Source organism: Dryobates pubescens, chromosome 33 (genome assembly GCF_014839835.1).
Source record: "Dryobates pubescens isolate bDryPub1 chromosome 33, bDryPub1.pri, whole genome shotgun sequence".
Classification (NCBI taxonomy): domain Eukaryota; kingdom Metazoa; phylum Chordata; class Aves; order Piciformes; family Picidae; genus Dryobates; species Dryobates pubescens.
Genome location: NC_071644.1, coordinates 4686880 through 4701415, shown reverse-complemented (window position 1 = coordinate 4701415; position 14536 = coordinate 4686880). Strand labels below are relative to the sequence as shown.

The following is a 14536-nucleotide window of genomic DNA, read 5'->3' as shown; positions in this document are numbered from 1 at the left end:
CCTTCCCTGACAGCTAAAGAACCAAGCTCCTAGACACACTCTGGATATCTGGGAAGGTGAAGTCTATTGGAAACAGGACCACAGAATGGCCTGAGCTCAATTCAGATTCAGTCAAGCTAAGAATGCAGCACAAGCATGGTTCAAGAAGCCAGGCACCCAAAAATGGGAAGCACTTGAAATACATCCATGCCTTTTTTTAGCAAGATAGTCAAAGAACAAGCTACCTCCACACTTCCCAAGGGAAAGCTAGGCAGCAGTGCCTCATAAAAGTGATAAATGGCTGCCACATTTCATATCCTGATGATTTAAAGAGCCATTGGCAGACATCACTTCCAGCATGTCAGGCAGTTAATAACTTCAACTTATCTTTCTTGTCAACGCTTCCTGACAACATTGGCTGTTAGCTTTTACTCTTCAACAATTATCACTGCTCTTTTGCTGATGCTCCCTGCTGCACTCAATTACTCTTTTTGTTGCTGTTATTTCACACTTTCTTGGCCATCCAAAATAAAATTCAATGTTTTAAAGCTGCCTATGGTTTAAGCACAGGGAGGGGAAAGAAGAGAAGGGGAAGGAGAAGTACTTTGATTAAAAAGAATACACAGAAGTAGAAAATATGTTGTGTTGTCATTATTATCCCTAAATTACTCTGTTGTAACATTTGAGGAAGACACACGGTGAGTAAAGACAGGTAGTTCTATGGACTTTAATAAGCCACTGACTGGAAAACCTCCTCTGCTTCCCCACCCCTTTCACCTTCCTACCATTAAGGCATTGCCCCTCTTGCTGCAGATCTGAGAAGCTCTGCGTTCAGGCAGAGCCTTCTCAACTTTTCTAATACTCAAAGCATTGCAGAGATGTTTTCTAGCTGTGCTGGAGAGTGGACAGAATGAGCAATGCCACAGAAAAGCATCCAGAAGAGGCCCTGAAGGGCTGATATCCCAGGCAGGCAGAGTTGCCAGAGGGTTTTAGTCAGTGTTGCTACTGGAGATCAGGGCAGTTTACTGGATTACAATCAGGAGGATAGATTTCTCCTTGTATTGGGAAAAAAAATAACTATAAAATCTTTCAGGATTAAAGGAGAAGGTGGGAAAACATCTCTCAAGACAAAAACAATGCTGCTGGCTAACTCAGCAGACAGTTAAGTCTTTGTTTACAGGGTGATGTCCCTGCAGTTGTTCCTAATTCAGGATAATACGAAGTTTAATGGTAAGGTGAAGATCAATTACTCCTCATTTCACTGAGGGTACAACACAGGCATGTTTATTTTTGTGTAGAAACTGGGAAAAAAGCCACCACTACCACTTTTTTTACTTGAAGGCTTGGCAGCAGGCCACAAGAGATGACTTCTTTATCTCCTCCCCAGAAAGTTTTTAGGCCACAGGTTAAACACATCACCTTTCAGGAAAGGCCCAAGTACATAGTTGTGCTGCCCGGTATAGACTGGTAGAATCTTCCAGCATCAATGCACCTAAATCTCCTCTTGTCTAATTTCAAACCATTGCCCCTTGTCCTACCACTGCAGGCCTTTGCAAACAGTCCCTCTGCAGCCTTCTTGTAGGCCCTTTCAGGTACTGGCAGGCTGCTATTACATGTCCCTGGAGCTGCCTTCTTCTCCAGGCTGAACAACCCCAGCTCCCTCAGCCTGTCCTTGTAGGAGAGGTGCTCCAGCCACCTGATCATTTTCATAGCCTCCTCTAGATCCTCTCCATCAGGTCCATGTCCTCGTGTTGAGGGCACTGGAGGTGGACACAGAACTCTAGTTGAGGTCTCACCAAACAGAAACCAGGTATGAACTAGGAATGAAAGACAACTTTGCTGTCTTCAGTAGGAAGACAATTCAAATGATGGTGTTTTCTCTCCCACAACCCCCAGGCATAAATATCTAATGTTTACTAGAAATACTGTCTTTTATACAGTCCTGGGAGCTTTCCAGCCTTCCATTATCTCTGAGGGTCTCTAACATCATTCTCTGCCACTCAAAATACATTTCAAATTTTCAAGAACTCAGAGGTAAGGGAGAGAACCCTTCCCTATCTTCCCATAAAAAATGAAAACCTCTCTTTTACCAGAGTCTTTTCAGGGGGTCCCAAGCCTCTGTTGCTAGAAACCTTCATTTTTTGCACTACAGCAGCTTGTGTGCAAAGTCCAGACAAGAAGCCAAGTCTTCCTAAGTTTGTTTAAAAAGCTCCTCTTGTGTGGCAGTTAAATCAAGTTTGGTTTTCCTTCTGAAGCACTGAGATCTTGCTTCTGGGCTTAGAAATGGAAGGCACTGCTACTTTGTAGATACTTTGGGGAACAGATAATCCTCTGGCACAAGGAATTGGTTTTGTTGGCCCGGGTGCCCAATTCTACAGTTTATTTCTGTTCAGGCATCCTTCACTCCTAGATTCAACAAAGCTCAGAGAACAATCAATTGCCCCTCAAACAGCTCCAAACCCCAAAGCACTTCCATCATGCCACTGAAAATTATTCCCATGCTGGGAACAAATATGTTTGAGAAACCAACAGTGGCAAAGGACTGCTCTCAATCAGCAGCTGTGATGGTTGACTGCTGCCAGGTCAGAGTAGCAGCCCCTTCAGCTTTGCACAGTGAGGGCACACCACATTGCCCACAGGCATTAAAACTCCAAATCCCCAATTTTTATATAAATGTTCACAAAGTAAATGAAAAACTTCATGAGTTTTGAAAGGCAAAGCAGTGAAAACTACTACAGCAGTGAGAGGGTGAGGGGCAATGGTTTTGAGCTGGAAAAGGGAGATTGAGACTGGAGATTAGGAAAAAATTCTTTACATTGAGGGTGCTGAGACACTGGAACAGGTTGTCCAGGGAGGTTGTGGATGTCCCCTCCCTGGAGGTGTTCAAGGCCAGGTTGGATGAGGCCTTGAGCAACCTGGGCTAGAGGAAGGTGTCCCTGCCCATGGCAGGGGGGGTTGGAATTGGATGATCTTTAAGGTCCCTTCCAACCAAGACCATTCTGCGATTCTATGAATCTCAGGCTGCAAAAGGGTTTCTGTCACCCAAGTCTTTAATAACCAGATTCACTGACACCCAAGTCTTTAATAACCAGATTCACTGACACCCAAGTCTTTAATAACCAGATTCACTGAGGACAGAGAAGGGAAAAAAAGTAAGTAAAAAAAAATAGCAAAAAAAGGTAAAACAGAGCATCTCCAAAGCCAGAGGTCAAGTTTCACATACTGTGGGAGGGGAAAGCAGTGCTTCCAGAGCTCTGACACAGTATGGACTGCTGTGACCTGCCAGCAGAGAACTGAAGAGCCTTTGCCACCTCAGCAAGCACCAGGAATGCTGAATGCTAAGCATTTGCCGGATGCCTGTTGAGGGTTTTGCAATGACTGCCTACCAAATAAATAGCCACAGGGTACTGAGCTTTTCTTCTTGTCTCAGCTTCACATACACCTGCCAGAACAGCTTCCCAGACCTCTGATTTAATCTGGCCCTCCAGGGACATGAGATCTCTGGTTCTAATCACATAATACTAACACACTTGTATTTGTAACATCACCCAACACTGTAAGCAGAGGGTACACACTAACTGCAGCCATGGTTAGGCTCAATTCTCCCAACCACTTCTACATCATTCACAAAATCAGAAAGGATTTGCCTCATGCTCTTCACATTAGGGTCTTATCTTTTCAGCTACCAGGTAGCAGAATATTTCCACACACAAAATATAGTAGAGGAAAAATATGGTGATGGATTTCAGATGAAGTGATACTGGATTTCTCTATCAGTACTGGGGGAAAGGGAAAAAAATAGGACTAGGATGCACTCAGTAATCACAGAACTAGTTTCTCCCTAGATTCCCAAAATGTACCAGGACCTGAATTGTCAGTACACAATTACATAACAGTGGCATTGCTTCCAACAGCCTGCCAGCTTCAACAGCTGATCTGATCTGGCAGTGACTAGCATCAGTAGCTGTTGGTGCCTGAGAGCCTACATTCAGTTCTTCATGAAACAGGAGGAGATTCATCTTTCAAACACTCAGAAAGAAGTCCAATTCCATAAGGGTAAGGTCTCTGCCAAGACAGACCTGTCTGCCCAAAGCTCTCTTAATGCTTCATCAAAAATAATGACAGAAGATTTGTGCTCTTTTCTATTCCTGCATAATTTGTCTGTTGTCAGCACCAGAATGAAGAAGCATTATGTCTGCTTTAAATCAACTAAGTATGCAAAACAAAGATGGCTTGCATTAGGATACACACACCAGAGGCTGAACCCAAAAGAAAACCCTGGCTGCCTCATTTCCAATTAAATACTCCACTTTAAAGAGGGCATTTGGAGGCTTTTCTGCACTGTTTCATAGAATACATAGAATAAACCAGGTTGGAAGAGACCTTCAAGATCATCGCGTCCAACCCATCACCAATCCAACTCCGCCCAAGCAACTAACCCACAGCACCAAGCACCCTGTCAAGTCTTCTCCTAAAAACCTCCAGTGATGGCGACTCCACCACCTCCCCAGGCAGCCCATTCCAATGTGCAATCACTCTTTCTGTATAGAACTTTTTTCTAACATCCAGCCTGAACCTCCCCTGGCGCAGCCTGAGACTGTGTCCTCTTGTTCTGGTACTGCTTGCCTGGGAGAAGAGACCAACATCTGTCTGTCTACAACCTCCCTTCAGATAGTTGTAGAGAGTAATAAGGTCACCCCTGAGTCTCCTCTTCTCCAGGCTAAGCAACCCCAGCTCCCTCAGCCTCTCCTCGTAGGGCTTATGTTCCAAACCCCTCACCAACTTTGTTGCTCTTCTCTGGACTCGTTCCAGCAAGTCAACATCCTTCCTAAACTGAGGGGCCCAGAACTGGACACAGTACTCGAGGTGCGGCCTAACCAGTGCAGTGTACAGGGGCAGAATGACCTCCCTGCTCCTGCTGGCCACACTGTTCCTGATGCAGGCCAGGATGCCATTGGCCCTCTTAGCTGCCTGGGCACACTGCAGGCTCATGTTCAGTCTACCGTCAACCAGCACCCCCAGGTCCCTCTCAGCCTGACTGCTCTCCAGCCACTCTGACCCCAGCCTGTAGTTCTGCATGGGGTTGCTGTGGCCAATGTGCAGAACCCGGCACTTGGATGTGTTAAATCTCATGCCGTTGGACTCTGCCCAACTGCCCAGCCTGTCGAGGTCCCTCTGCAGAGCCTCTCTACCCTCCAGCAGATCAACTCCTACGCCCAGCTTGGTGTCGTCAGCAAATTTACTGATGATGGACTCGATGCCCTCGTCCAGATCATCAATAAAGATGTTAAAGATGTTAAAGAGCATGGGGCCCAGCACATTTCATAACATCTGTGTGCAACAGTTTGAATTTTGGATCCTTCCAAAATCTGTATCAAGAGAGAATGCATGGACCTACAAGTGGCTTCACTCTTCCGTATCTGCCTCTCTTGATGTGTGTGAAATTCAAACTGTACAAGACAGAAGAGTTTGAGTGAGAGCAGCAGCAGAATGAAGTCCTGTGTAACACGATGGGGGTGTTAGCAGGGTGGCTTTTTGGGGTGGAGAAGCCAAAGTCTGGCCTGTCCTGTTCTTTGTTCCAACTTTGACAAAAACATGTTTCTCATCACAGGAAGCCTGAGAAGAATTTGCCCCTGGGAATGACAGAAGCTCCAGCTGGAAGAGGGCTCAGACAGGATTAGAGGCAGAACAAAAAGGTCAGGCTTTCATCTGGGTGCAGTGACACTTTCTGGTCTGAAATATAAAAAGCAATTTTGCTATGGAAGGTTTCTGGAATGCCCATGACAAAAATGTGGCTGAAGCCCACAGTCTGCTCTGGAGGTAACCTCAATGCTTTCATCAAATTGTACTTGCATATCTTGGGCAGCATCTCCACACAGCAGCCTCACCAGCTGATACTCCAGGCTGCAGCTGTACCTGAAGCACAGCACACAGGCAGGTGCCCACAACAACTCAAAATGCTCAGTGCTGCCTCTTTGATCTTTTGGAGGAGGTCAGAGTTGGAGATCATCTCTTCCTCCTCTAAGAAATATCAGATTTATGAAACATTTCCATTCATATTCTACTCCTCCAGCGCTTCCTAAATCTTTACACCCTGGGAAGTCTTTCCTTACTGTTCTGCAAAAAACCTTCTAGCCAGCTGTAGTGCATGTCAAGTGCAAATGGAGCAAGATTTGCTTTGTTTTCTTGGACACCAAGAAGCTTTTTACCCCAGGAGCATTTACCTGAGCCATTTACTTCATTTCCACCTTAACTCTGCCAGTTACCACAATCAGCAACTCTGCAGAAGATGCAAGAAGCCACACGTTGGGCAATTACAGGGCAGCAGCAAGAAATTCTCTGTAAGGATCTAGAACAAAAGTTGCAAACCACCTGCAAAAGGTTGTACCATTGCTGAAATGCTTCAACTTTGGGATCAAACAGCCATAATCAGCTGTTGAACTGTTAAAAGATAGCAATTTCTAGTCTCCTCTCATATCTCAGGCAGCCAATACTTGACCTATACTCTGAATGCCTAAAGATTTAAAAGTAAATCTTAAATCTGCACTTTATGTAACTGGACATTTTAGTTAGCCATAGATTTTCTCTTCAAAGGCTGTTGTTAAACTGGTCACCATAATCCTGCTGTGTGACAGATCATACTGCCTGTAAAAACTCAGCTCTTGTCAGTTTTAAATAGACTGTCCTTCAGCATGATATAATGTCCCCTTGCTTGTCCACTCTGAACAAACAGAGGCATGGGTGCTGACTTACGTATTTTGCAGAGTTCTCTCCATTCCACCCTCAGATATCCCATCTCTAAAGAGGACAGCACTGAATTCCACAAAACCAACAGTGCAGAAGCATCAGTGTGCAGAGAGAGGAGGATTAGGTGCTGAACTGATGAATTTGCTACAATATTCTCTAAATTAAGAAACACTGCAATTGCAGAGTTCCCCCTACACCTTCTGGGGAATGTATTAGTAGGACTCATTGCAGCCAGGGCTACCTGATAGGGAGTTACCTTCCTTGAACTTCTATAAACATACTCTCTTTGGAACAGTCTTTTCACATCCTGGACCTCTAATATTACTGGAGTGCCAGAGCTAGTCACCAAGAGGGCTACAATCCAACAGGCAATAATTGTTGGAAATTCTCCTCACTGCCCAGTCCTCTCCCACACCCCTTTCAAGACAGAACTGAGTGAATTCTCTCCTGCTTTCCCAAACCCTTCTTGGCTGAAACCTCTTCCAATTTCACCCTGTAAACACCTGATATGAGCAGCTGAACTGGGAGGGGCCAGAAAGCTCTTCATAGCTTCAGGGGGGTGGAGGTAAACAGAAAAACTGTATATATGGAGCTTTGAGACAGATTTCCAAAGTACAGAGACTGACAGGAGAGGGCTGAAAAAAAAGCTACTTCTTCAGGCTCCACCTTCAGAGACTGACTTCACTGGAAGGAAGTTAGGTACCAGTCTGCTGGAGGACTTGCTGAAAGTTTCATAGCTACCCCAGCTGCACTCAGACTACTCACAGGCAGCTGGAAGTTTTCTGTTGCTGTAAGCAAAAATGCCAGCAAGATCCAGTGCCCAGCTGGCATGGCTCTGCTTTGTCACTGTGTCTGTGGCAATCTACCCTGCAATGCTGCAGAAGCCTCCTAAAAGGAGAACAATCAATGGGAATGCACAGTCCAAGATGACAGCCTGCTGCGACGAGATCAAGGAGCTCAAGCTGCAAGTAGCCAACCTCAGCAGAATGCTGCAAGAGCTGAGCAAGAAGCAGGAAGGTGACTGGGTGAACGTGGTGATGCAGGTGATGGAGCTGGAAGGGAGCACCAAGCAGATGGAGTCTCGCCTCATTGACGCCGAGAGCAAATACTCCGAAATGAACAACCAAATAGACATCATGCAGCTGCAGGCGGCTCAGACCGTCACACAGACTTCAGCTGGTAAGCAGGGAGTCACCAAGCTCCCGACACACCTCTTAATGCACAACATGAACTAACAACTAGGTCTTGATGCTAGCGTGCCCCACTAATGTGAATAGCAAGTATGCAGACTGGATGTGTATGCAGCACTGCTGTTGGCAGGCGATCCTGAGAGAACCAGGTGTGAATTCATCTGCCAAAGCCCAAAGAGGCAGCTGTATTTTAGTATCTGTGTGTCTGTTATCAAGGAGGAGAAAAACTGAACAGGTGCTGTATGTGTACAGTGAGGAACCTGGCCTAGTCTTTCATTTTCTGACAGTACAGTACCAATCCAAAAAGAACAGGATCTGGCTGTGTCAGGGAATGGCTCTGGCAGTAATATCCTGCAAGTTCACAGTGCTGACAGGAGACTTGAAGTTGGCAAAACACTTAAAAGTGCTCTCCAAGCACTACCGAAGATTTCTAATTGTATCTTTATGACTTCCTCTGAACCAGAGTGAAAGAGTGACCCATAATTTGAATGGTCATTCTCAAAACCTCAAGGCTTTAGATGAGGCATGATGCAAATTTTGTATAAGCCCAGGCAGAACATAGTTAAATTGTTCCAAATTCTCTTCCCCGAGGGAGAATTTCACTGCGCAGTAATTGCACAGGCCTGGACTCACCGTGGAATGCAGGTGCAGTTTGTAGGTCAGCTCCTGTAAAGCTGCATCTAGAAGATGAAACTGTCCTTTTTGTTGACTTTTCTCCTCAAATGAAATCACTGCAACAAGCTTAAAACTTGCTTAAAAAGAAACTGCTGTTGGCTGGGATAATTGGGGTTGACTGGCTTTGCCAGAAGGCTGTTTTAGATGCCAAGGAAGAACTTCTAAGTCTATTTACTGAATTCTTCCTACAAAATTAAAACAAAAAAATTAAAAAATGCCCTTGGCTGTGGTTTTGACACACTACTGTTTACAGTGTGTCTTAAACTATTGGGTTTTTTTGTTATAATGAATCTCTGTGGAGGTTTGGAAAAAATAAAACATCACACAGAAGAAGGTGGCCCTGAAGGGTATGTAAAGCAGACACATCTCACCTCACCAGGTAAGAGATGTTCAGGTATTACAGTGAGAACTGTCAGAATGGATAAAGCCTTGCTTCAGCTGCTTTATCTTCCTCAGAAGGAGATGGTAACATGCACAGCAATTCAAGTCAGCTCCTGCATTGACAGGAAAGGAAGCTTGCAGAAGCTAACAGACTGACTGCAGCTAAAAGCCACCACCTCTGTCACAGGCTCTAGCGTAAAACGTGTTAAGCAAGTATGTCTCAACCCCAAACTCAGCTAACCTGCTCAGGCACACAAAGCAAAACAAATCTGGCAGCAGACAGCCATTCTAGAAGATATGCCTTTGTTACCTGGGAGGGGAAGGAAACATGCACTTTTAACCTTCTAACAGACACACAGCAACAATGTGAAGAGAAAGGAGAGAGATGCCTCTTGGGATAGGGAAGGTTAACAAGACAAGGTCCCAGTGCTCCACTCTCTTTTCCTACCACATGCACAACACTTGTGGGAATCTTCTTCACTTAATTATGCCTTGTATTACAGAAAGCTTTGCAGAAATCACTCATATAGGGCCGTTGTTGCTGTTCAGATTCTTACTTTCTGGTTCTGATTCAAGTAGATGCTGTCTATGACTGCTCATCACTCTACCAGAGGAACTACAGAATTTCTGGTGTTTACAAGCTACCTCCTGATGAATTTTTGGGGAGTCCAGATCTGGAGGTAAGGATGTTAAGTACAAAATGTAAGCTATAAGTACTTCTCAAATGTAATCAAGAAATAATTGTCTATCACAGAAATGAAAAGAGCATATACTGAGTTATGACACTGCACTTGGAATCATTATCTTTATGCAGTCAAACTTCAAGGAAGGGAAGAGTGAACATTTAAGAGGGAAAATAGAAAAGGGTTAAGGATTTTTTTCCCCCCCATTACTTTTAAACAGAACAGGAATTTCTCCAAGTAGTGAGAGAGTGTTAAGAGAAACAAACCTTCCTAAGTCTACCGAGAAGTAAACACTGCCTTTTGTCCTGTCCTAGGTGTTTTGTGACATGGAAACAGATGGAGGTGGCTGGACTATCATCCAGAGGCGTAAAGTTGGTTTGACATCTTTCAACAGGGACTGGAAACAATACAAGGATGGATTTGGCAATATTAGGGGAGATTTTTGGCTGGGAAATGAAAATATCTACAGACTCTCAAGACGCCCCACTGTTCTGAGAGTGGAGTTGGAGGTAATTAATAAGCTCTAAGTTTCAGCAGCAAAAGGGTTTTTTGTACAAAGTGATTGCCTAGAAGCAGAAACCATCTCAACAGGAGACCAAAAGAATTTGTGTGCTTTAATTACAGGAGAATAAGGTAGGATGGACTTTGTGATCCATTCAAGTATTAGATGGAATTGTGTCCTCCACTGTGCAAAGTCAGTAGGACAACTTTCTGTCTGCACAGAGATTGTATCTTAGGGAACATGTGGGACTCTAGAGAACCTTGCAGAACTCACTGCAGGCAGACAGCAAACTGCTGACCACCTCAGATTTCAAGACTCACAGAGTCTTTGGCCCCATGAAGTTTAAGGCTCTGGGTGTTCTCCTTTTGCATCACTTCCTTCCAGCATGTGTGCAAAAGAATTTACCTTGTATTACCCCAAAACAACTTACAACAGTCTGCTAAAGGCTTGGGTTTATCTTAGACTCATTTATAGTTGGTCAATACCTTTGAGGGGTGGGATATATACAATCCAAAGAATGAGTTGAATGGCTTTGGATCTAAAAGCCACTGTTTCAGAGAGGGAAGAAAATCACTTATGGCAGTGCTTTGAGATAAGGATGTTGAATACCAGAGCTGCACACCAGGTTTCCATATGCATTGTTTACTACCAGTGCAGGCAAGACCTGGAAATATGATGCCTTGCTGTGGGAATTTTAGGCTGCCCAGGGAGAAGGTGGAGTCACCATCCATGAAGGTGTTCCAAAAATATGTAGACATGGCACTTTGGGATATGGTCTAATGGCCATGGTGATGTTAGGTCAGTGGCTGGACTGGATCTTAGAGATCTTTTCCAACCAAAACAATTCTAAGTTTCTGCAGCCTGTGTCCAAAACAGAACATAACTTGTGAAAAATCTACAACTGAGAAAAGACACACAACTGCACTGTATGGAACCACAGATGGTGGAATCTTCTCCTAAGTGCTCTCACAGGACCTGTTTCTTCTTCCCTGTTGCGTGGCAGGACTGGGAAGGCAACGTCCGCTACGCGCAGTACCAGCAGTTCACCCTGAGCAACGAACTCAACAGCTATCGGCTCTTCGTGGGCAACTACACCGGCAACACAGGGCGCGACTCCCTGCGCTACCACAACAACACAGCCTTCAGCACGAAGGACAAGGACAATGACAAGTGTGTGGATGACTGTGCCCGGTTCCGTAAAGGTAAAGCACTCACAAACACCTTCCTGGCCCCACAGAGCTGCCTGGGTCATGCAATCATAGAACTTCTTTGGTTGGAAAAGACCTCTAAGATCATTGAGTCCAACCTTTGACCTAAGACTAGTATTAAACCATGTCCCACAGTGCTGTGTCCATAGGTTTCTTGAACACCTCCAGGGATGGGGACTCCATCACCTCCCTGGGCAGCCTGTTCCAATGCCTGACCACTCTTGCAGGAAAGACATTTTTCATAATCTCCAACCCAAACCTCCCTGGCACAATTTCAGGCCATTTCCTCTTGTCCTATCCTTGTTCCTCTTGTCCTGATACTAGGGAGAAGAGACCGCTCCAGCCTCCTTTCAGGGAGTTGTAGAGAGCAATGAGGTACCCCCTCAGCCTCCTTTCCTCTAGAACAAATAATCCCAGGTCCCTCAGGTGCTCAACACCAGCCCTGTTCTCCAGACCCATCAGCAGCTTTGTTGCCCTTCTTGGGACATGCTCCAGAACCTCAACATTCTTCTTGGAGTGAGGGGCCCAGAACTGAACACAGTACTTGAAATGCAGCTTTGCCAGTGCTGAGTACAGAGGCATGAGTCCTTTGTAGAGAGCCTAAGGCTCTCTTTCCAAGTGACAATGGCAAGCAAGGGAGAGGTGACCAACTCTGGAATACACACTTCTGGGTTGTGTGGGAAATCTTGCAGTTAAGACTGATTTACAGAGAGCCAGGCTGCATCAGTACTTGCCAAATGATTTACTGTCTGTTCTCACCTACACACATTTATCCAGCCCACTCTGTGCACCTGACAATCTGCCAGACTATCCCAGACATTGATGTAACCCAGAGACACAGAAAACTATTTTTCTGAAAGGTCTTTATTTTTTCTTCTATTTTTATGAAGCTTCAAGCTCTAGAATTAAAGATTTGTAATTATTCTCCTATATTATCCTACATACACCTCAAGATTCAACCTGAATTCTAATCTTTTATTCCTAGTTTATATTAAGAGCTTCTAATGAGGTTATTCTCTTCACCCAATTTACCATCTTTATATGAGGTCTGTCACAAGTAACTGTCTTCATTGTGTCTTGACCTTTATTTTTAATTTCCCCACTGTGCCCCCACATGGCATGCAAACAAAATTGCTGTCAGTCTCAATAAAATAGTGCAGCCTCCTTGCAGAGTCCAGAAACCTTTTAAACACTGTAAGATGCCCACACTAAGAACCAAAACTGTTCTCCATGCTCATTTTGAGTCAGAGACAGAAACATGTCAAGGAGCAACCTGGTCTAGTGGGAGGTGTCCCTGCTGCCAGTGCCTGGGGGATTGGAACTAGATGATCTTTAAGGTCCCTTCTAACCCAGACCATGCCATGAATCTATGAAATACTCTAAGAGGAATGAGCAAGTGGATGAAAAGCTACTGGACTAATTTGACTATGGAACTGTAAAGGCTTTGTGTGTTCAGTATCTATCTGAAGTTCTGAATTTATCTGCAATCCCAGCTAGCAGGACCATAGGGTCCAAGGATTAAATGCTGCATTCTGGTCTCTCTCCTCCAGAAAAAGCAGTCATTCTTAACACAAAGCATGCCTGTTTTAAGTAATTGGCTCACCAGGAATCTATTCATTTTCTGACAAGGTGGCTACTGGTACAACTGCTGCACAGATTCCAACCTGAATGGGGTTTACTACCGCAAGGGAGAGCACACCAAGAACATGGATGGCATCACCTGGTATGGGTGGCACGGCTCAACCTATTCATTGAAGAGAGTTGAGATGAAGATCCGGCCAGAGGACTTCAAACCATAGAGGGAACCAGGATTTGTTTGTACAGCTATGTGATGCCACTGGTGAAGGTGGGCAACGGAGAGCTCCAACTCACCCAGATAAACGCTCATTTCATCTAATATGTGCAACAGCTACATACTGGCTATGAACACAGAGGCACACTAAGCACCTGCCACAGCCACTAGTGTCATCAGGGCTCAAAATTATTTCCTCCTCTTATGACTCTTTCCAAAGGGAAAAACGCTGTATTAGAATAGGTTAGGAGAGAATGCACTTACAGCACCTTCAGAACACCCACTGCTGTATTAACACTAGCATTGTGACTGGTGAGTTGCCTTAGCATTAACCAGCCAGACAGGGACTGAAAAAAGGCCTTTTTGTCACCTTTACTTTAGTGTCTAAAAGAAGCATCCCTCCTTCCAAGCGGGACTCACATCACAAAATATTCATTTCATACCAGAGGAATCAATCAGAAGTGCCCCTGATGCACCTGTTTTTAGTGTACAGTAAGTGGCTTACATTTCCACGCAGGAAAAAAGCAAAGCTGAAAAGTTTTGGATCAATTAGGATTGCCCAGGTTCCCTCCTGAAGTTTTACTGCCATCTCCTACTGCTGCCTCAAGTAGGTCCCCACAGAAGTCTGCACCCAGAAGACAGTAACCCTGGAGGAAGGATTTCTCCTGTATGCTCTGTGATGCTTATTCCTATCCACAGATCACCCAAAGGCTGGTGAATTACAAAGCAACTTACTGGGCTGTCACAAAATTGTGTTCAGGTTAGACAACAGCAGGTCAGCAAAAAAAAAATAAAAATCTCCAGAGCCAGCCACATAGCCAAAAAACTCAACAATTAAAACCACTGCATCCATGAGCAAAACACTAACACACACTAGAAAATCCATTAAGTGGCAGAAGTTATTCCAACCTAAGGGTATATGTGCTAGCATACTACGCTAAGGAACATTAACATCTGTTCTGAAGATCACTCACTTACAAGCTACCTAGAGATGTTCTGTCACCTATCAGTATCCTTACATAACACAGTGTTAAAAAGAACAGTTACAAAAGAGAGAGACTCCTCCTGTAGCCATATCACTCTGAGTGTGCTGGAAAAAATAGTCACAGTTAATATATCTATTTTTATTCATCTGAAAGAGAGTTTGAATCTAATTTAAATTGTTCAGTCTTGTGTGAAATGGGAGATTAAGGTGTCTTGGGAATTGCCTTAAATATGTTTGATTATTCATGCTGTAGATTTCATCTGTGTGGAACTATAGCTGGAACTATTTTAACTGTGGTCTGTCAAATGAATTTTTAAAGGTTTCTAAACTTTTTCATTTCTAATAAATTGCCTTTCATTTTTAGTCCTGCTTGACTTTTGAGTCTTTGTGTATT

At 44.4% G+C, this 14536-nt stretch overlaps 2 protein-coding genes across 2 annotated transcripts in view; one reads left to right on the top strand and one right to left on the bottom strand.

Moving 5' to 3' along the window:
* The window catches only part of MTOR (mechanistic target of rapamycin kinase), a 62911-nt gene that overhangs the window by 30261 nt on the left and 18114 nt on the right, over window positions 1–14536 (bottom strand). The window lies entirely within an intron of this gene.
* On the top strand, window positions 7117–13917 carry ANGPTL7 (angiopoietin like 7). The gene is made up of 5 exons (XM_009906756.2): window positions 7117–7905; window positions 9552–9652; window positions 9970–10164; window positions 11161–11359; window positions 12995–13917. Exons 1-5 carry the CDS (start codon window positions 7527–7529, stop codon window positions 13162–13164), a joined length of 1044 nt encoding a protein of 347 aa, XP_009905058.1. The 5' UTR covers window positions 7117–7526; the 3' UTR covers window positions 13165–13917.

Bases quoted from the DNA above. Each gene is read 5' to 3' on its own strand.
- ANGPTL7 (XM_009906756.2), top strand. From the start codon at position 7,527: ATGCCAGCAAGATCCAGTGCCCAGCTGGCATGGCTCTGCTTTGTCACT. The intron at 7,906-9,551 runs GTAAGCAGGGAG...TGATTCAAGTAG, and splicing joins CGTCACACAGACTTCAGCTG to ATGCTGTCTATGACTGCTCA. The intron at 9,653-9,969 runs GTAAGGATGTTA...GTCCTGTCCTAG, and splicing joins TGGGGAGTCCAGATCTGGAG to GTGTTTTGTGACATGGAAAC.